This window comes from Heloderma suspectum, chromosome 15 (genome assembly GCF_057233095.1).
Source record: "Heloderma suspectum isolate Gila_16-S chromosome 15, 16-S_ref, whole genome shotgun sequence".
Lineage (NCBI taxonomy): Eukaryota > Metazoa > Chordata > Lepidosauria > Squamata > Helodermatidae > Heloderma > Heloderma suspectum.
In genome coordinates this window covers 18643509-18665412 of record NC_139472.1, presented here as the reverse complement: position 1 = coordinate 18665412, position 21904 = coordinate 18643509, and the positions used below count along the sequence as shown (strand labels likewise).

Sequence of the window (21904 nt, the reverse complement as noted above, 5' to 3'; positions counted from 1 at the left end):
AAATAACTGTAAATAACAAATAAATAGCTCCGGCTGCAGGGCTGCACAGAAATGTAATAAGTAAATAAATAAGCAAGCAAGTAAAAATAACTGTAAATAACAAATAAATAGCTCCGGCTGCAGGGCTGCACAGAAATGTAATAAGTAAATAAATAAGCAAGTAAAAATAAATGTAAATAACAAATAAATAGCTTCGGCTGCAGGGCTGCACAGAAATGTAATAAGTAAATAAATAAGCAAGCAAGTAAAAATAACTGTAAATAACAAAGAAATAGCTCCGGCTATTGGGCTGCACAGAAATGTAAGACATAAAGCCATCAATCTGGGAGGGGGAGAATTGGCGTCAAAGAGAACCCGGAAGTTCTGTCTCCAAAAGAGAAGCGGACGCTCTAGACCTTTTGAAAGTCTATGGGTCGGCGACGGCGGCTTCCGTGTTAGAGCCGCGGCCGGAAATCCCAGCAGCGCGCCCCTCTATCCCCCATCTCTATGGCCGAGGCGCTGCACGCCCCCTCGGGCGTCATCAGGCGTCGCCGAGGGCGGCGCGGCGCTTCCTTCCCGGAAGTGGGTCGGAGGAGGACGCCGGACGCGGGTAGGGGCGGCTGGCTGGCGCGCCGCTCCGCTCCCCGGGAGCCGGACGTGGCGGCATTGCCACGGGGACGCGGGCCTTGGGGTCGGGGGCTTGCGGGGGGCAGCGCTGCGGGGGGGCGTCCGTGGCTGTGACGGGGAGGGGGCTGGGGGACCATGAAGCGGGCAGAGAGCCCGGATTTCTCTACGGCCCGTGCAGGCCGCCTTTCAGGCCGAAGGCCTCCCAAGGCGGCCTACAAAAGAGGCTCAACTTTCGAAAGGTGGTCCACTCCCGTAATCCCCCAGCCAGCTGGCTGGGGGGTTATGGGAGATGTAGTCCAGCACTTCCGGAGGGCTCCAGGTTGGGGAAAGGCTGACTTACACAAGAACGTAAGAAGAGCGGCCCTGCTGGATCGGACCAAGGGCCCATCCAGTCCAGCGTTCTCTTCGCACAGTGGCCAGCCAGCTGTTGATGGGAGGCCACGAGTGCAGTGGCACCCTCCCGCCCATGTGCCCCAGCAACTGGTGTACAGAGGCTCACTGCCTCTCACTGGAGAGGGCATGTAGCCATCACGACCTGTAGCCTCCTCCTCCAGGAATTTGCCTAACCCGCTTTTAAAGCCATCCAAAGGGGTGGCCATCACCACGTCTTGAGGGAGCAAATGCCATAGTTTAACTCTGCACTGCGTGAAGAAGCCCTTCCTTTTATCTGTCCTGAATCTCCCACCAATCCGCTTGATAGGATGACCCCACTGGGTGCTAGTATTTTGAGAGAGGGAGAAACATGTCTCCCTCTCCAGTTTCTTCACACCAGGCATAATTTTGTACACCTCATGTCTCCCCCAACCCTCCTTTTTTCCAAGCTAAACAATCCCAGCAGCTGTAACCTTCCCTTATAAGGGAGTTGCTCCAGCCCCTTGATCATTTGAGTTGCCCTTTTCTGCACAGAACCACCCGCCACAAGATGGGATGGACTGCCGCCTCAGAGACATAGCTGGCTTGGGGGTTATGGGAGTTGTCCATCACATCTGGAGGGCCCCAGGTTGGGGGAAGGCTGACTTGCAGAACCACCTGCCGCAAGATGTGGGGATGGACTGCTGTCTTGGAGACAGCCACGGTACACCACCCCCTCTAGAGCTGGCCTTTGTCCCCCCCCCCCCCGGATTTTTTGGGGAAAATTTTCTTCTTGCAACATGACAGACCATGACAGCCTCCATTTAAAGAATGACAGCTCGTTTTAAGAACAGCAGCAATTTAAGAATAGGACCCTCTGAAAACTTCAGTGAATTAGGCAGGGCGAGTGCACAACAGACTTCATTGAATTAGGCAGGGCGAGGGCACAACAAACTTTATTGGGAAGAGCTCCCAAAAGTCTGCTCGCTCAAGGCTTTCCCTGACTGAGGGTGGATTTTTCATGATCACAAGCACCCTATAGTTACGCAAGTGATTCTGAAAAAAACAGCCTGTATAGTAACATGACCCTTGAAGAGTTAACTATTAGAACTTTGTATTATGGGATACAGTTAGACTCCACCCCTTGGTTTTCCCTTTCCTCTGCTTTTGACTTTCAGTTGTGTTGGTCCAGCCAGCAATAAAGAATCATGTTTGTTTCCCTGCAGTAAGAAGTAAGAATGTGTTTATTCTGCAGTTATTATGATGAGCAGAGTGGGACTGGGTGCTTATTGCTAAAGGCTGAAATAAAGAGATAAAGTGTTCTGAAAAAATATTTTCCCTAAGTTGCCCTTTACTCTCTTAAAGCATTCACTCTGCTCACAATCATAGGAGCTATTTTCTTTTTCTTGAGTATTTGGTGGCAAAGGATGAAAACAGCCCTAGAGGAATAGAAACACTGCTGTGCACACCACTGTTAGGCTGTAACTCAGGCCTAATTTCTGATTTTCTCAATATGTGCAGCTCAGCATGAGGCCTTTTCAGGGTTTCTGGTTGACAAATCAACCCAGCAACCAGTAAAAAAAATACCAGTTGCTTTCCACAATTAGTTTCCAAGTGCTTAGTCCTTTATATAGCAACCAGTTTAAAAGTTTTCCCTTGATTGGAAGAAAAAACCAAAGGCCAGGAACAAGTCTAGAGGAGGGTCCCTCAAGGAGGAGTTAACAAACACACCTTAAAGTATTTATTTTCTCCTTGCCCTTCCCTAAACGTGTAGTATGGACAGGTTTGTTTTTTGGCCAGACTCTAAAACTGAGATGCCTAATCTAGCATCAAAGCCATGCTCAGAAACTCACTGTCATTACCAAAGTAGTTCAGTTCATGAAGAATCAGAACACAGGGACAGACGATAGGTGAAAGAGCCAGCTATAGGCAAAGTCAAGCTTTTGAGTCTGGTATTTCTGGGGATCTGTCAAAAACGGGCAAGCCAATTCAACAGATTAAACTTAATTCATACCCCAAGAATGCTTCACTAGTGAAAGGGGGAGGGGGGATTGGCTAGTGCAATGTGCCTCCCCCCCCCAATTCCCCACCTAGAAATGTGGCTGCCCCACCTAACAAGGGGCTACAGGGTTGCTTAGAGAGCTTTAAAAGGGGATGAGGCCATTTTTATGGAGGAGGAGAGTAGCCATGATGGCTGGATGGAGGTAGAATGCCTCTTTATGTTGCAGTTCTGTGGTTATTTACCTGGGAGTAAGCCCCACTGACCTCAGTGAGGCTTGCTTTTTAGTAGGCGAGTGTAGGTTTGCACTGTTAGTCCCAGTTGTTGGGGGAAGGGGGGATAAATAGAGGGAGAGGGCTATTGTCTTTGCGCCTTGTGTGTGGGCTTCCCACTGGCATCTGACTGGCCGCTCTGGGAAGCGTTATGCTGGACTATTTATTATTTATTTATTATTAAATTTATTAATCGCCCATCTGGCTGGTCACCCAGCCACTCTGGGCGATGTACAACATACAATAAAAACAGTTTAAAACAATAGAATTCTACAATAAAAACATTTTCTAAAATACCCTAACCCACCCCAAATGCCTGCCTGAACAACAGCGTTTTTAATGCACGACGGAAGCTCATTAAAGAGGGGGCATGACGGAGTTCCCTAGGGAGGGAGTTCCACAGAGTGGGGGCCACCACAGAAAAGGCCCTCTCCCTTGTCCCCACCAGTCTAGCTGTCCTGGCTGATGGGACAGAGAGAAGGCCATCCGAGGCTGATCTTGTTAAGCAGCCTATCTGGTGCTGCTGGAGGCGCTCCTTAAGATAGGCTGGGCCGGAACCATATAGGGTTTTAAAGGTCAAAACCAACACCTTGAATTTGGCCTGGAAAACAACTGATAACCAGTGCAACTCCTTCAGCACTGGATCTTTGGTCTGGTCAAGTTGGGCTTTTCCTGTTGAATTCTTATGTTACATTTTTTAACCTGCTGTTCCTCCAAGGAACTCAAAGCAGCGTGCAAAGTTCTGCACCCCCTCACAACAGCCCAGTGAGGTAGGCTAGGCTGATAGTGCCTAGCCCAGGGTCACCCAGTGAGCTTCATGGCTGAGTGGGGATTTGAACCCAGGTCTCCCCAGTCCTAGTCTGACCATGCTTACTCTCTGTGCTAGTTCTTATGAGCTCTTCCTCAGCCTGACACCTTCCAGATGTGCTGGATGACAACCTCTATAATCTCCAGGCAGCTGGGGATGATAAGAATTGTAGTTCAACACACCTGGAGGGAGACAGGTTGTGGAAGTTTGAGCTAGTGGCTGGAAGATATCTTGGGGAGCTGGATATCGGGGTCTTTTGGCTGCAGCAGGTGTTGCCTGAAAGAACTGTAGCTACTTTGTGTATTGTGGCACCTTGAGCAGAACAGCTTTGCTGTGGCGTTGTCTTTCACAGACTAGAGCCCTCTTCAGTGGATGCATAAAGTGTTAGCCTTAGTTCTGAGTGAAGTTACCTGCTTTGTGCAACTGACAGTGTGGGTTATGACAGCTGATGCCACAGTGAACTGGCTAGTCTTAAAGGGGCTGCTAGATAATTTATTTCAAGAATAGTAGGTAGCCAAGCTAGTCCCTTACATGCACAGAAGTCCAAAAATAATGGCAGTGTCCAGTGGCCTCCTTGAGTGGCACTCCTGCCACAGCTGCTAATTTTTGGCTTTTTCTTAGCCCTTTTATTGCTTTTGTTTGCTGTTTCTTTCTGTTTGCTGTTTTTATGATTGTATTCATAGTTTTTAGGATAACTTGGGGATCTAATTTGTCCATGAATTTTTGTGGGAGCTCACTGTGGACTGTAAAAAAGCAGCGTATACATACTTCAATAAAACATATGACACGATAACACATCTGGTTGTGTAGTACTGGGGCTATCTGTTCAGATCAAGAATCTATATATTCTAGATATGGATTCTTGATCTGAACCGATCACCCCTAGATTCTGGAAGGTTATCTCTCCTGCAGATAATAAGGCAAGACTTCAGTTGAACTGGTCCCACAAATGATCAGGCCACGTTCCAGATTTCAGCAGCCTGCTATTATCTTTGAAATCTTAGTGCTATAAAAGCTCACCATAATGAGTGAAGAGAACGAACATTTTCTGAGCCACGAAAATCCTGTATAAATGCATATCAAGGTGAGGTTCTGTTTACTTGCACATCTGCTGTATCCAGGCTGGATAGCTATATTCTAATTTTAATTAAGCTTATAGTGGCTAAAAGCAAGCATCATACTGGTACAGTTGGCTATTACCTGCTTTTTGAGAAATTTCTCTCTTTCAAAACTGAAGAGATCCCCTGATTCCCTACTGGCTTGCTTGGTTGCTGTGCTCATCCTGCTAGTGGGCCAAGATTTCGGCGGTCCGGTCTGTCATGGCTTGGAATAGGGCCTTTAATATTGTAGCGGACACTCTCTGGAGCTCCCCACCACTACAAATTAGGCAGATGGCAAACCTGAAAATATACCCTTTCCAACAGGAATTCCAAGGAAGGTAATCTTGTCCTCTCTGAAGACTTTTTTTGCACATTGCTTAGACATTTCTTTGATGTAAGAGATTCATAAATATAGTTAAATAAACAAAGGGAATAAACTTGCCTCAGTCCGTTAATGCTGTTTGTGAGAATTTGAGTGCTCTTGCAAAGGCGTTGAAGATGAGTCTGGAAGGGATGGGATGGCTTGTTGGTGGGAGGGATTGGGAGGAGCAAAGTGCTGAAATGAGAGATCAGGGACAGCCCTGGGGGTTGGGGTTGTAGATGGGGCAGGCTACAGTATTGTGGGCAGTTGTGGCAGTAGAGATAACTGTATCAATGGTTCCACCAACATTTAAAATGGCTAGTGCTTCCCGGCTGAAGAATGTAAAGCTGTTCTCTCCTTTTTTATCTCCAGACATATATACTAGAGTGAAATTGTAACAATGGATGCTGCCGGGCATCCTTCAACAGGCCAAGTTATTCTCCTGGCGACGAGTTCAGCTGTAACCGCAGTTCTGTATGCCATTTACAGACACAAGTCAAAAGTTGTCCACAGCCTGAAGGTCAGTCCCTGCTTAGAGGTGGACTACGCCTGCATATTATTTTTAACACGCATGTATGTATTTCTTGACATCTGGCCCGCTTCTCGACTAACACGTTCCCAAAGCAGCTACACGTTCCGTTAAAAATCAAATGTATAGAAGATAAACGCCTCAGTTAACACGATGGATTGAAAGTAGAGCATCCCCAAACCTTAAGCCACCTAGAGATAAATAAATCCAAAAGGTGAGAAGGAAAGCAAAACATAACAAGGCCAATCGGTTGTGGATGCTGTTTTAAAACAATGTGAAGACCAACCAGGAAAAGCCATTCGTAAAAGCAAGGCCTGTGCTGGCGTCCATTTTAATTTGTTTTGTTTGCTGGAAGCGGGAGGAGGAAGCTCTCGTGGCAGGCCCCCTCCCCCTCCCCAGGCCTGCCATCCATGCGCTGGTTGGAACACGTGTGTTGTGGCCTTCGGAACATTGGGAGCTGTCTTATACTGCGTCACACCATTGGTCTAGCTCAGTACTTCCTACACCAGGAGTAGGCAACCTTTTTCCGCCAGGGGCAATTGGAGAAACTCTCCTGGGCACCGCCACACATGGGGCTTGCTGCAGACAAAAGTATCGTCCTGCTGCCAGCCACACTCTTCATTTCCTAGCATTGTCTCTGAGCCCCTTGTGCGGCCCAGAGACGTTCATGGGAAAGGAAGATGGGAGCAGCTTAGAGGCTCTCACTTTGCTTTGAAGCGTTCCCAACTGCCACTAAGAAATTCTGTTATTTAAAATAACAATAAAAAGCAGGGGGCTAGCGCACTTTGGCTGGCACCAAGAAAGGTGTCCAAGGGTGCATTGGTGCCCATGTGCGCCACGTTGCCTACTGCTGTTCTACACTTGACTGGCAGCAGCACTCCGGGGTGTCAAGCAGTGGTAATTAGGGATGGCGGAGAATTCCGCCACGGATCCCAGTGAGGCTGAATGCCACCACATTTGGCCCCCCGGAATCTGTGACGGAGCGAAGCCCCGCCACCCCGCGAAACGTGCGTGAAATGGAACCTACCTGGTGCCGTTCACCGGTGGGTGTTCCTCGAATGGCGGCAGCATCAGCGGCTGCCATTCGCCTCCCCAGGAATGCTGTAATAGGCTACGTAAGTATTTACGTAGCCTATCACGGCTAAAGCAGGGACGCAAATGGCGCAGGGGATGCCATTTGCATCCCTGCTTTAGCCGTGATAGGCTACATAAATATTTACGTAGCCTATCACGGGCTAGCGTAGGGATGCAAATGGCGCCCCCTATGCAGGACGCCATTTGCATCCGTAGCAGCCCGGCAGCAGCTGCAGGCCTCGCTGCGGGTTGGCCCGGCTGGCGGCTCTGCAGACTGGCCATGGAGCGGAGCCGGCCGGGCAGGATTCCAGGGGGGAGGAACGGATCACCTCTCCGCCCCCGTTGAGGATTCCAGGGGGAGGAACGGATTGCCTCCCCCCAACTGCGGACCCCAGTGGAGCCAGGTAAGCAGGGTTTCGTACACCCCTAGTGGTAATTCCCAGCCATACCTGGAGGCGCTGGGAACTGAGCCTGCGACTTTTTCGTGCAAAGCATGTGTTCTGCCATTGATGTACGTACGGCTGGGTCCGCACAGCATACTAACCCACCCAGGGCGGGTTGTTGCCTGAACACAGCACTTTTTCCACAGGGTACATTATTGTGTTGTCCGAATGCAGTGCTTTTTCTGCAGGGTTGCTCGCTAACCATGCACTGTGGCTTGGTAACCACCCTGAACAACCCAACAATAAGCCATGGGTTCTCAAGGTGGCTTGTTCAAGAAAAATAAACCATACTCCGTGGTTAACAAGCCACCCTGAGGAAAACACTGCGTTCAGACAACACGATAACCCACCCTGTGGAAAGTGCACTGCGTTCAGACGTGTTAACCCACCCTGCGGAAATGTGTTGCATTCAGACAACATGATAACCCATGGTGGGTTACTGTGTTGTGTGAACCCTGCCGTTGTGTCGTTAGAGTCTATGCAAATAAGCCACTGCATGTGCGCAAACGCATGGAGGTTGAATGTGTGGAAAGGGCGGGTCTTACGCTGTGACTGCAATCCCTTCCCCGCACAAAATGAACTTCTGCCCTGTCAGCTTCCTAAATGTCTGAATGGATCAGCCTAATTTCTCAGGAGGTGCTATAGTTGCTGCTATGGAGAAGTCCCTGTTCTAAGTCACATTCTTTGCCCATCAGCTCAAAGTGACTGCTAATCAAACAGGGTAATTGCTTCAACAGTCTAATAAAACAGCAGCTTTTACAGTAACAGCACCCCCCCCTCCCCCAAGAACAGATTCCAAATATCCTTTCAGGTGCCGGCAAAGGTTTATAAATCGGAGAATGTTTTTACCTGCTGGCCAAATGCCGTTGTCATTTGCATATTGTATTCTCTCCTCAGCGAACTTGCCGACTGAAGGGTGGTTCTTACAAATGTTCCTCTTTTCTTTCCCCCCTAGGGAGCCAAAAAGGTCTCCCTAGACCAGGACTTGAAGAGTGCCCTTATGGAAGCACCAGGGAAGTGTGTTCCCTATGCAGTGATAGAAGGTAACGTCTGTGAACTGTGTAGATTGCCAATGGTGTGTGCCTTTTTGATCATTAGACTTCTAGTCTGCTCCATCCGTTGGGATGGATTATGGTATCAATGCACACTAAAATACAAACACGCATTTTTTTCTTATTTTAAAACATTTCTTAACCACATTTCTACAGCTCAAGAAGGTTTCCATGATAATTAAAACTCAGATACAACAAAACACAAACAAACAAATCATCAGGGGGCTGGAGCAACTCCCCTATGAGGAAAGGTTTCAGCGTTTGGAACTGTTTAGCTTAGAAAAAAGGCGAGTAAGGGAAGACACGATAGAGGTGTACAAAAGTATGCATGGTGTGGAGAAAGTGGATGGGGAGACCTTTTACTCCCTCTCCCGTAATATTAGAACCCAGTGGGGTCATCCCATGGAACTGATTGGCAGGAGCTTCAGGACAGATAAAAGGAATTGCTTCTTCACACAGCGCATAAACTGTGGAATTCGTTACTGCAAGGTGTAGTGATGGCCACCAATTTGGATGGTTTGAAAGGGGGATTAGACAAATTCATGGAGGAGAAGGCTATCGATGGCTACTAGTCCTGATGGTGATACGCTTGTATCAGAGGTAGTGCACCTGTGTATACCAGTCGTTGGGGAACAGGAGCGGGAGGCATCTTATGACTACTTGTGGGTTTCCTATGGGCAGCTGGTTGGCCACTGTGTGAACTGAATGTTGGACTAGAGGGACCTTTAGTCTGATCCAGCAGGGCTTTTCTTATGTTCTTAACGCAGAGTAAGACTGCTGCTCTTCTGTGGGGGGAGACAGTTCCGCACTGCTGGGGCAATCAGTGTGTTGTTGTTCAGTCGTTCAGTCGTGTCCGACTCTTCGTGACCCCATGGACCATAGCACGCCAGGCCTTCCTGTCCTGCGCTCTCTCCCGGAGTGTGCTCAAGTTCATATTCATTGCATCGGTGATGCTATCTAGCCATCTCATCCTCTGCCGTCCCCTTCTCCTTTTGCCTTCAGTCTTTCCCAGCATCAGGGTCTTTTCTAGGGAGTTTTCTCTTCGCATTAGGTGGCCAAAATATTGGAGCTTCAGCTTCAGTATCTGTCCCTCCAATGAGCACTCAGGGTTGATTTCCTTTAGGATGGACTGATTTGACCTCCTTGCAGTCCAGGGGACACGTAAGAGTCTTCTCCAGCACCACAGTTCGAAAGCATCAATTCTTCGGCGCTCAGCCTTCCTTATAGTCCAGCTCTCACAGCCATACATTACTACTGGGAAAACCATAGCTTTGGTTAGACGGACCTTTGTCGGCAAGGTGATGTCTCTGCTTCTTACTATGTTGTCTAGGTTTGCCATAGCTTTCCTCCCCAGGAGCAAGCGTCTTTTAATTTCATGGCTACAGTCACCGTCTGCGGTGATCTTGGAGCCCAAGAAAGTAAAATCTGTCACTGCTTCCATTTCTTCCCCTTCTATATGCCAGGAAGTGATGGGGCCAGATGCCATGATCTTAGTTTTTTTAATGTTGAGTTTCAAACCAGCTTTTGCACTCTCCTCTTTCACCCTCAACAAGAGGCTCTTGAGATCCTCTTCGCTTTCTGCCATTAGGGTGGTATCGTCTGCATATCGGAGGTTGTTGATAATTCTCCCGGCAATCTTAATTCCAACCTCTGATTCATCCAACCCGGCATTTCTCATGATGTACTCTGCATATAAGTTAAATAAGCAGGGTGACAATATGCAGCCTTGTCGTACTCCTTTCCCAATTTTGAACCAATCGGTTGTTCCATGTCTGGTTCTGACTGTTGCTTCTTGACCCTCGTACAGGTTTCTCAGGAGACAGGTAAGGTGGTCTGGTACTCCCATCACTTTCAGAATTTGCCACAGTTTGTTGTGATCCACACAATCAAAGGCTTTAGCGTAGTCAATGAAGCAGAAATAGACGTTTTTCTGGAATTCTTTTGCTTTCTCCATGATGCAGCGAATGTTGGCGATTTGATCTCTAGTTCCTCTGCCTCTTCTAAACCCAGCTTGCACTTCCGGTAGTTCTCGGTTCACATACTGCTGAAGCCTAGCTTGTAATATTTTGAGCATCACCTTGCTGGCATGTGAAATGAGCGCAATTGTGCGGTAGTTTGAACACTCTTTGGCGTTGCCCTTCTTTGGAATTGGAATGTAAACTGACCTTTTCCAGTCTTGTGGCCACTGTTGAGTGTTCCAGATTTGTTGGCATATTGAATGCAGCACTTTAACAGCATCATCTTTTAGGATTTTAAATAGCTCGGCTGGAATACTGTCATCTCCGCTAGCTTTGTTGTTACTAATGCTTCCTAAGGCCCACTTGACTTCACTCTCGAGGATGTCCGGCTCAAGTTCAGTGACCGCACTATCATGGCTATCAGGGACATTCAGATCTTTCCTGTATAGTTCTTCTGTGTATTCTTTCCACCTCTTCTTAATCTCATCTGCTTCTGTTAGGTCCCTGCCTTCTTTGTCCTTTATCATGCCCGTCTTTGCACAAAATGTTCCCTTGAGATCTCCGATTTTCTTGAAGAGATCTCTAGTCTTTCCCATTCTGTTGTTTTCCTCGATTTCTTTGCATTGTTCATTTAAGAAGGCCTTCTTGTCTCTCCTTGCTATTCTCTGGAGCTCTGCATTCAGTTGGGTATATCTTCCCCTTTCTCCCTTGCTTTTCGCTTCCCTTCTTTCGTGAGCTACTTGTAAAGCCTCATCAGACAGCCACTTGGCTTTCTTGCATTTCTTTTTTTTGGGGATGGATTGAGTTGCTGCCTCCTGAACAATGTTACGGACCTCCATCCATAGTTCCTCAGGCACTCTGTCTATCAGGTCTAATCCCTGAAATCTATTCCTCACCTCCACTGTATATTCATAAGGGATATGATTTAGGTCATACCTGAACGGTTTAGTGGTTTTCCCGACGTTCTTCAATTTAAGCCGAAATTTTGCAAGAAGCAGCTCATGATCTGAGCCACAGTCAGCTCCAGGTCTTGTTTTTACTGACTGTATGGAGCTTCTCCATCTTTGGCTGCAAAGGACATAATCAATCTGATTTCGATATTGACCATCTGGTGACGTCCATGTGTAGAGTCGCCTCTTGTGCTGTTGGAAAAGAGTGTTTGCTATGATCAGCATGTTCTCTTGGCAAAACTCTATTAGCTTTTGTCCTGCTTCATTTTGTACACCAAGGCCATGCCTGCCTGTTATCCCGGTGATTTCTTGACTTCCTACTTTAGCATTCCAATCCCCTATGATGAAGAGGACATCTTTTTTTGGTGTTAGTTCTAGAAGGTGTTGTAGGTCTTCATAGAACCGATCAACCTCAGCTTCTTCGGCCTCAGGGGTTGGGGCATAGACTTGAATTACTGTGATGTTGAATGGTTTGCCTTGGATTCGTACTGAGATCATTCTATCGTTTTTAAGATTGTACCCCAATACTGCTTTTCCCACCCTTTTGTTGACTATGAGTGCTACTCCATTTCTTCTAAGGGATTCTTGCCCACAATAGTAGATATGATGGTCACCTGAATTAAATTCGCCCATGCCTGTCCATTTTAGTTCGCTGATTCCCAAGATGTCGATGTTCAATCTTGCCATCTCATGTTTGACCACCTCCAGCTTACCTTGATTCATTGATCTTACATTCCAGGTTCCTAAACAATATTGTTCTTTACAGCATCGGATTTTCTTTTCACCACCAGACACATCCACAGCTGAGTGTCCTTTCGGGTTTGGCCCAGCCGCTTCACTCTTTCTGGCGCTACTTGGAGATACCCTCTGCTCTTCCCCAGTAGTATATTGGACACCTTCCGACCTGAGGGGCTCATCTTCCGGCGTCATCTCTTTTAGCCTTGTGATACTTTCCATGGGGTTTTCTTGGCAAGAATACTGGAGTGGGTTGCCATTTCCTTCTCCAGTGGACCACATTTTGTCAGAACTCTCTGCCATGACCTGTCCGTCTTGGGTGGCCCTGCACGGCATAGCTTATGGCTTCACTGAGTTACGCAAGCCCCTTCGCCACAACAAGGCAGTGATCCATGAAGGGGCAATCAGTGTAAAGGCCCCAATTCTAGCAGCAACAGTTCTCATGTCACAGGTGGAAGGAAGGCAGAGCAGGGCCTGACTGGACGATGGAAGCTGGTCTCAATAAACACAAGACTAATTCCTGTAAAGCACAATTGCCGTGTTGGACACTTAAAAGTGGGCACTTGAAGCAGTCCAAATTTCCCCACCTAGGCTCTGGAACCTGGTTCCAAGGGAGGCCTGTCTCACCTCTTTAATGACCTTCCGGGAGGTAGTAAAGACTTTCCTTTTTAGGAAGGTATTCAGCCTGTAAATTTAATTGGTGTTTAAGGGTGCTGTTAAAGATTAAAGGCTTACAACTCCCAGCATGCCCCAGCCAGCCATGCTGGCTGGGGCATGCTGGTTGTTGTAGGCCTTTTTTCTGTCTAAACATGCATATGATTGTGCTTTTAAGTGGTCTTTTTTTTTAACATTTTAAATATTTCGATTGCTGTCGCGTTGTCTGCTGCTGCTGTTTTTGTGTTTTATGTCATGTAAATGGGAAGGTTGTTCTTAATGGTTAACTTACTGACTTTGTCGTAAGCCACCTCAGAACATCTCGGGAGATAAGGCGGTGTATACAGTCAGGGCCAGAAATATCGGAACAAGGATGACTGTTTTGGCAGTTAGCTTCTGTACACCACCACACTGAAGTTGAAAGGAAACACACCCAGATGGGAGTGAAGTCAGGACTGTCAGCTGTAATTCAAGGCATTTGACAAAAGTGGGGCACTAACCATTCAGGAAGGACAGCCAGTGGCATACACCCCCCCCCCCCATCGTTGGTGGCTTAGAAGTAATGGAACGAATGGCCGACAAGCAGCTGCATGGCCAGGTGTGGCCTGTTTCCTGGGTGCCCCATGACCAATCAAGCAGATAAAAGGCCTGGAGGTGGTTCTGAGTGTTACATTTGCATTTGGTAGCTGATCACTGGAACCCCCAACATGAGGTCCAAAGAGGTGTCCATGCAAGTGAAGGAGGCCATCGTTAGGCTGAGGAAACAAAATAAACCCATCAGAGAGATCGCAAAAACAGTGGGAGTGGCCAACACAACAGTTTGGAACATCCTGAAAAAGAAGGAATTAACTGGCAAGGTCAGCAACAGCAAAAGGCCTGGAAGACCACGGAAGACAACTAAGGTGGATGACCGCAGAATGCTGCTCATGGTGAAGAGGAACCCTTTCACAACATCTAGCCAGGTCAAGAACACTCTTGCGGAGGAAGGCATGTCATTGTCAACATCTACAATCAAGAGACGGCTTTATGAATGTAAATACAGAGGCTTCACAACAAAGTGCAAACCACTGGTAACGCTTAAGAACCGAAAGGCCAGATTAGCCTTTGCCAGCAAACACCTAAAAAAGCCTGCCCAGTTCTGAAATAAGATTCTTTGGACTGATGAAACCAAGATTAACTTGTACCAGAATGATGGGAAGAGAAAAGTATGGAGAAGGAAAGGAACAGCTCATGATCCAAAGCATACCACATCATCTGTCAAACATGGTGGAGGTAGTGTTATGGCATAGGCGTGTATGGCTGCCAATGGAACTGAGTCACTGGTATTGTTTTATGACCTGACTGCTGATAAAAGCAGCAGGATGAATTCTGAAGTGTATAGGGCTATACTTTCTGCTCAGATCCAGCCGAATGCTGCCAAACTGATAGGACGCCGCTTCATATTGCAGATGAATAATGACCCAAAACATACAGCAAAAGCTACCCAAGAGTTTCTCCAGGCAAAGAAGTGGGGTGTTCTTCAATGGCCAAGTCAGTCACCTGATCTCAGCCCAATAGAGCATGCTTTTCACTCACTGAAGACAAGACTGAAGGCAGAAAGACCCACAAACAAGCAGCAGCTGAAGGCAGCTGCAGTAAAGGCCTGGCAAAGCATCTCGAGGGAGGAAACTCAGCAGTGGGTCATGTCCATGGGTTCCAGACTTCAGGCAGTCATTGGCTGCAAAGGATTTTCATCCAGGTATTAAAGGCGATCCTTAAGTTTGGAATGATGATGGTTTGTTCCATTACTTATGAGCCACCAACGATGAGTGTGTGTGTGTGTGCCACTGGCTGTCCTTCCCAAATGGTTCGTGCCCCACTTTTGTCAAACCCCTTGAATGACAGCTGAACGTCCTGACTTTGCTCCCATCTGGGTGTGTTTCCTTTCAACTTCAATGTGGTGGTGTGCAGGGGCCAACTGCCAAAACAGTTATCCTTGTTCCAGTATTCCTGGCCCTGACTAAATGTTGTAAAATAAATGAACAAATAAAGGAAGGGACTCTCTGGGGCCTATTCATTGAATGTAGGGTCCTAGCTTTGGTCCTGGCATAATTTCTCTGTAAATCCGCAAACTGAACTCTGTTCAGAAAAGAATTCTTTTCTTTGGCACTGGTGCTGCCATACCTGCGTTATCCAGGTTCCATCGCTTCCATCTCAGAATGCTGGGCTTCAGTTGGTGTGATGCACAGATGAACTGACTCAAGAGTGAAATGAGTTTGTGTGTGTGTGTGTGTGTGTGTGTGTGTGTGGAGTATAATCCCTTATTCTCCTATGCCATTTCTGGTTTGAGACCAGTTTCTTTCCCACCAGATGAGTCAGTTAGACGTTTCATGTGGCCTAGATCCTCATGGCTCATCGAAAATGTTCCAATTCTGAGGTCACCCACTCAAAATCATGAAACGGACATACCGAAGGCATTAGGGTTTCAAAGGTTGGGGAGTGTAATTTGTCTTCTGAGTGCCTAAGGTACGCAGCTGGATGTTGTTCAGTCGTTCAGTCGTGTCTGACTCTTCGTGACCCCATGGACCATAGCATGCCAGGCCTTCTTGTCCTACGCAGCTGGATGACATCTTGTTAAATGTCCCTCCTGCTCGTCTGTTCCATTGTCTCATTATTTCGAGCTCATACGTAAGAGCGTTTTGGCATGGTGCCGAGCTTAAAAGCTGTACTTGCTGACGTTACACCATCCTTAGACTCTGGTACTTTAAGGGGTTGTTGGCCATTGTAGCTATTGGTCTTGCTGCTCTTTCATGCTATAAGGATTCTTCTCAGCACTTTTTGGTTGTTGGTGTCCCCCCCCCCCCCCAATAGGTGTCGTGCGGTCTGTTAAGGAGACTCTCAACAGCCAGTTTGTGGAAAACTGCAAGGGAGTGGTTCAGAGGCTGACCCTGCAGGAGCACAAGATGGTCTGGAACCGCACCACCCACCTCTGGTAGGTCCATTCCACTCCTAGGCTTGAAAATAGGCCAAGAGAGTTGTTGCATTCATTGTTTTCATGGGGCTGGTAGCTGGGAGTGGGGGAGCCTTTATTGGAGAAGGTGGGAGAAATCCTTGAGTAGACCAGATGCCATTTTGTGTTTTATTTATCTTAAAGATTTTTACCCTACCTCTCAATCTAAATGATCCCCAAGACAGCTTATAACAGACAAATTAGTACAAAGCTTTGACTTATCTCGGTGATGGGTCAACCAAGACAGGGGCGCACACCTGTGCAACCACAAAGGGAGGGTCCTGCATGATACCACTAAATTATAACTTATAAGGAAGTTAAATTGTATCATCTGTAGCTTGAATTGTGATAATGGTTTTCTGTCCCCATCAATTGCTGCTGTTGTACATACATTTTAAGCCTTAACACAATTGCCACAGAGTGTATTTTTCTGCAGTTCATTGTGATCTGACCTCATTGTGGACATACTTTTCCTGTGCCCATGTGTGTACCTGCCAACTGAAGATAACATTGTGTATAGATATGATGAAATGTGCTCTAATCCATAACGGTTTATGCCATTATAAATTTGTTAGTCTTTAAGATGCCGCAAGACACTTTGCTTAACTCAGGTTTGGGGAGCCTGTGACCTTCCAGATGTTATTGGACTCCACCTTCCATCAGCCCCAGCCAACATGGCCAGTGGTTAGGGAAGATGGGACTTGTAGTTCATCAACATCAGTTTATTTATTTATTTAATTTCATTTCTATACTGCCCAATAGCTGAAGCTCTCTGGGCGGTTCACAAAAATTAAACATCAAGTTCCCCACCCCAATTTAAACTTTCTAGATGCTGTACAAAGACGTTTTAAAAACCACACAGTGTGCCTGCCGGCCTACTATCGTAACAGTCATGATACAAAAGAAAAAAGGGATGAGAAGGGAAGAGGAAAACAAGCAAATCGGGGCACTTCTTCTTCATAGAGTTTATATAAGGTGACAGAACTAATGGGCTGTCTTTTGTTTACAGTGCTGGATTAATGTCTTGTCTGGTTCTTGCTTCCCAGGAATGACTATGAAAAAATAATCCACCAAAGAACCAACGTGGCAGCTTTTGATCTGTTGCCCCAGGACGGAGGAGCTGATGTTGCCGTGAGGGTCCTGAAACCCTTGGATGCTGCTGAACTCAGCTTGGAGACGGTGTATGAAAAGTTCCACCCCTCCGTCCAGTCCTTCACAGATGTGATTGGCCACTACATCAGTGGGGAGAGACCAAAAGGCATCCGGGAGACGGAGGAGATGCTGAAGCTGGGGGCGGTGCTTACCGGGGTGGGGGAGCTGGTCCTTGACAATCACACCATCAAACTGCAGCCCCCCAAACAGGGCTTGCGCTACTACCTCAGCAGCCTGGACTTTGACGCCTTGCTTCAGAAGCAAGAGTCGAGCGTCAGGCTCTGGAAAATCCTGACCGTCCTTTTCGGCTTCGCCACCTGCGCCGTGCTCTTCTACATCCTGCAGAAGTGGTACCGCCGGCGGCAGGAGAAACAGCGCCTGCGCCAGATGCAGGAGATGATTGCGGCGGGCGGCGGTACGGCCAATGCCTGCGTCATCTGCTTGAGCGACGCCCGCTCCTGCGTCTTTCTCGACTGCGGGCATGTGTGCTCGTGCGACAAATGCTACCAGGCCCTCCCCAGGCCCCCTCACTGTCCCATCTGCAGACAAGAGATCGCAAGGGTCGTGCCTTTATATAACAGCTGAATCGCCGCGCCTGCAGAAGTGGTTTTCCTCTGCCAGGAACCTCCTTATGAGTATTGCTGCAGTGCCGAGGGGCGTGGCTGCTGCCCTTTGCACATGATCGACGGAGCCAAGCCATGTAGCGTCAAGGTGCAAACAAAGATCCGAAGTGTTTGATGGTTGCTGTGCCTTTGGAACTGGACCGCTCGCTGTCGCTTTGGATATTATGCCAAAATGAAGGTTCTTCTCCATTGAGAATTCACATGTACACAACTGTGTGTGGTGTCTCTAACAGCCTTCCCCAACTGGCTCCCCTCCAGATGTGTTGAACTACAGCTACATCCCCCTGGCTGGGGGATTTTGGGAATTGTAATCAAACATCTGGAGGACACCCGGCTGGGGAAGGTTGCTCTAACGATTCCTTGTCTTTTTCCCTCATGAGAACTAACATGATCATGTTTCTAGATGTGTCTGCTTTTTTTGAGTTACTACTTGCTAGCGCTGGGTGGGTTCTGCCCTGAAAACGTTTCAAGATCCCAGTTCTCTACTAAGAAGCTTCAACTTCCGTGCCCAGAATAAAATCAGCTTGCGTTGCATGTCTTTTAATTTTGCTTCCAGCATTCCTGAGATCAAATGATTTTAGATGGTTTAGCAAGGAGGTGGCAGAATGTAAGCAAGGAGGAGGCCAGAGAATGGAAGAAGAGCCTGTGGGAAGTGCAAGGGGGGCAGCAACCCTAAGACGGTGATGGGGAGCATGCCCTCTCCTCCAACCCACATGCACCAGAATGCATGCTTGACCCCCCTATACTTTCTAAGCATTCACTAAAGAAAAGGAAATGCCTCTTCACACAGTGCATAATTTTTTGGAATTCACTGCTGAGATGTCATGATACGATCACTAGCTTAACTGGAGTGGCTCAGATCCTACAGTAAGTTAGGGCTACCTTAAAAGATGGTTCAGAAGCTTCAGCTAGTGTGGAATGCAGCTTCCCAGATGCTACTGTTCAGAGCAGACTATTCCAATATTACAAGCAGCTAGTGCAGCTGGTGCTTGCTTCCCAGCCCAATTCAAAGGTCCCCTCAAGAGGCCTTTAAAGCCCTGAATGGACTGGGACCAGGTTACTTGATGGATCACTTGCACTCATCTCAGCCTGCTTAGGCCTTGAAATCTCCCTGTGTGCCCTGCTTGCCAGCCCTCTAGTAGATACAATCAGGTTGGCAGGAACACGAGGTAGGGCCTTTTCTGTGGTGGCTGCCCAGTCATGGAGCTCTCTTCCTAGAGGTAACATGTTTGGCCTCCTCCATGTTCTTTTAATGGGCCCTAAAGATGTTGTTTCAACCTCAAGGAAGGGGCCGTGGCTTAGTGGTAAAGCACATGCTATGCATTCAGGAGGTCGCAGGATCAATACGCGGAAACTCCAATTATGGCTGAGAAAGGCCTGTCTCAAATCCTAGAAAGCCGCCGCTGCCAGTCAGTGTCGACAATGCTGGGGTGGATGGCCCAATGGTCTGGCTCCGTATAGGGCAGCTTCCTATGTTCTTAATCTGCCTTTGGTTAAGAAATGGGGTTGGTTTAATTATGATCGCCCTTCAATTATTTGCAGAGTATTTTTTGATGCTGTTATGCTGGTGTTAATGGGGTATTTTATGCTGTTCTTCTGGTCTTTATGCGTAATTGGATGTTTTATTATTATTATGTGTTTATTTTTATTTTTTTGTCCGTGAGCTCCTTTGGGGAGATTTGGTTTTGAAAAAACTGCATAAAAACCTCGTGAATAAAATAAATATTAAGGAAATTGGGAAGCTGCCTTATACTGAGGCAGACTCTTGGTCCGTCTAGCCCGGTATTGTTGACACTGACTGGCAGCAGCAACTCTCCAGGGTTTCAGGCAGGATTTGTTCCTAGCCCTACCTGGCGATGCTGGGGATAGAACCCAGGAGCAAGTGCGTGCCAAGCGGTTGTCCCACCACTGAGCTCTCCCTCCCAAATTCATGGAAGCAAAAGTTTATTGTAATTAGCAGCCAGCCATTATACAACTTCACACAGATGTATTACATCTGTTCCCTTGGCCTTTGCATGCGAGTGCAAGACCACTATAAGAAATTTAGCAGTTCTAAAAGTTATATATTTGTTACAATCATTTAATAAAACCAACTTTTCAATAGGTGACTGTCCTTTCCTCCGAATCAACAAGGGAAGGATATATATTTTCCTAATATCAGAATAGGCATCTGAAGATTGTATAATAGATATAGTTTTTAAAAATAGAATACCATTGGAGGTTGGGAGATATTGGAGTTTATTTTTCTTTTTTCCTTTCTTCTCTTTCTATTATTATGGTGTCCTAACTAAAATATTGTATGGATGAGAACTGAAGTACTGAGTAGGTTGTTGGTAACTTTGGTAGTGTTTATAAAGATAAAATAAATAAAAATATATTAAAAAAAAAAAAGAATAGGCATCTGTATTGCTCCTGCAGTAGGCTTCAAACTCATAATTTAGAGGTGCCAAGATAGTGATAAATCAGATCCAGGTTTACTTACAAGGAGATACTATATTGAGTACAACTAGCACACAGGCATACCCAGTGGTTGGGTCAGACAGCTTCTCCGAACCCAGAGACATGGGGTATAATGGGTTTTATACCATACCTGTTAGCAGTAAGGCAGCATGACAACAGCAAACGTTAATTGGCATCCATCTACCACTTTCCCATCATAGACCAGCAGTGCTTGTTCAGAAGGAAAACAACCTGAACTTTCCCACTACAGACCCCTGGTTGCTTTAAGGCAAACAAGCTTCACTTCTCAGGTGCATCCTGATAATGCCCTCTAGCTCATTAGTCTGAAATGCGCTTGAGGGCACACCATCGGCCTTCTCGCTCTTCGACTCATCCTGGTAAATCAAGAGGCCTGTTAGGGAAAACAGCAGCCTTCTGAACCAAAGTCAGAGAGCATTATGGGGCATCTAAGCCCCTCTAAAATGACTAATAGCTTGGTTCAGGCCTGGGGCCTTACACTGTCACATTCTAAAATAAAATGTGTAATATCTTCCCAAATTAAAGGATTACAAGAGCAAACTCTGCCTTCCTTGGGGATACCCTGAAGGCGCCCCATACAGTCTGCCAATGGAAGTACATTTAGCCTTGCCCAGGAAAAGACTAATCTCATCTTACTAGAGGGTAAGTCAGAGAAATAATGCGGAAGTTTAAGAAACGAAGGGACTAAATTCCCATATACCTTGTTTGATAAACAGCTTGAAATTTTGGCCGGTTGGGACTGCATCTTGAGATCCTTTAAGATGTTGCAGTAGTACTGACTTTGCTTTACCATAAGCCAGTGTCAGTAAGAAGGGTATATGTATTGGCCCCAGGAGCGTAGCCAAGTCATTTGTAGTGTTAGAGGGGCCTAGAGATCCATAATGCTTGCTGAAGTTCGTTATTGGTGCAATTCCTGTGCTAGTAAGCCTCTGAGCATGTGAAGATGATTCAAAGGGTCAATAACAGCCTCCTCAGCGCATTCTGTATGAATGAGTAGAAAGCCTTATCAGGCCATGCCTGAGAAGTGAAGCTGTGTGTTTATGCTGAGCTGCAGGTGGCTGTGCGGAGAACCAAACACTTCTAGCCTGTGCTGGGAATGAACGCCAGGGGCGCTTGCTAGTGTCGTGCTGCCTCATTGCTGACATGTATGGTGCAAAACCCATCTGACCCCATGGCTCATGGTTCAGAGAAGCTGTCTGATCCAACAATTGGCTATGCCTGTGTGCTGCAAGTTAATCAAGTCTCCTTGTAAGTAAACCTGGATCTGGTTTATCACTGTCTTGGCACTTCTAACCAAAGAGTCCAACGCCCACAGCTGGGACAACACAGTTGGCGCAGTGAGCAGGGTGCCAAAGAATGCTGCTATGTTCAGATTCAAAGGGAAGGAGGATTGGGGGGTCAGCGTGTTAAACCGACCCCAGGCTGGCTGCAGTTGGAGCTGTGGGGTCCAGCCGCAAAGCAATTGGCAGTCCTGAGTGGCCCGATTGTATGGCAAGTTACTCCATAAAGCCTCCTTGTAAGTAAACCGTTGAATCTGATCTATCATGATCTTGGCACTTCTAACCTAAGAGTTCAACGCCATGGCCGGGGCAACACAGCATAGAAAACCTCATATTTGCAATAATCAAGAAAATCTTTTGTCTCCAAGAACTCACGGAAGAGAAAAAATCCTGTCCCCTCTGGAGTGCCCTCTCATCTCACATTCTTCAGGAGCCCCCCCGCCCGATCCCCTGGGGAGGCTTGTGGGTGTGTCACAGATAGGGATGTTGG

General features: G+C 47.1%; 1 protein-coding gene across 11 annotated transcripts; it reads left to right on the top strand.

The window, feature by feature from the left end:
• The first annotated feature begins 546 nt into the window (after positions 1–546).
• Positions 547–20073, top strand: MUL1 (mitochondrial E3 ubiquitin protein ligase 1). Of its 11 annotated transcripts, XR_014786060.1 has the most exons (8): positions 547–589; positions 4949–5120; positions 5274–5474; positions 5870–6017; positions 8499–8586; positions 15743–15863; positions 16928–17834; positions 18000–19761. XR_014786060.1 is itself a non-coding variant. In XM_084822220.1 (7 exons), the coding sequence occupies exons 4-7, from the start codon at positions 5898–5900 to the stop codon at positions 17616–17618; spliced, it is 1020 nt and encodes a 339-aa protein (XP_084678346.1). In that variant the 5' UTR covers positions 547–589; positions 5041–5120; positions 5274–5474; positions 5870–5897; the 3' UTR covers positions 17619–20073. The 11 variants fall into 11 exon arrangements, 7 of the variants coding, with proteins under 7 accessions (XP_084678346.1, XP_084678341.1, XP_084678345.1 ...); XR_014786062.1 differs by lacking the exon at positions 4949–5120; XR_014786061.1 differs by lacking the exon at positions 5274–5474.
• Positions 20074–21904: the final 1831 nt, after the last annotated feature.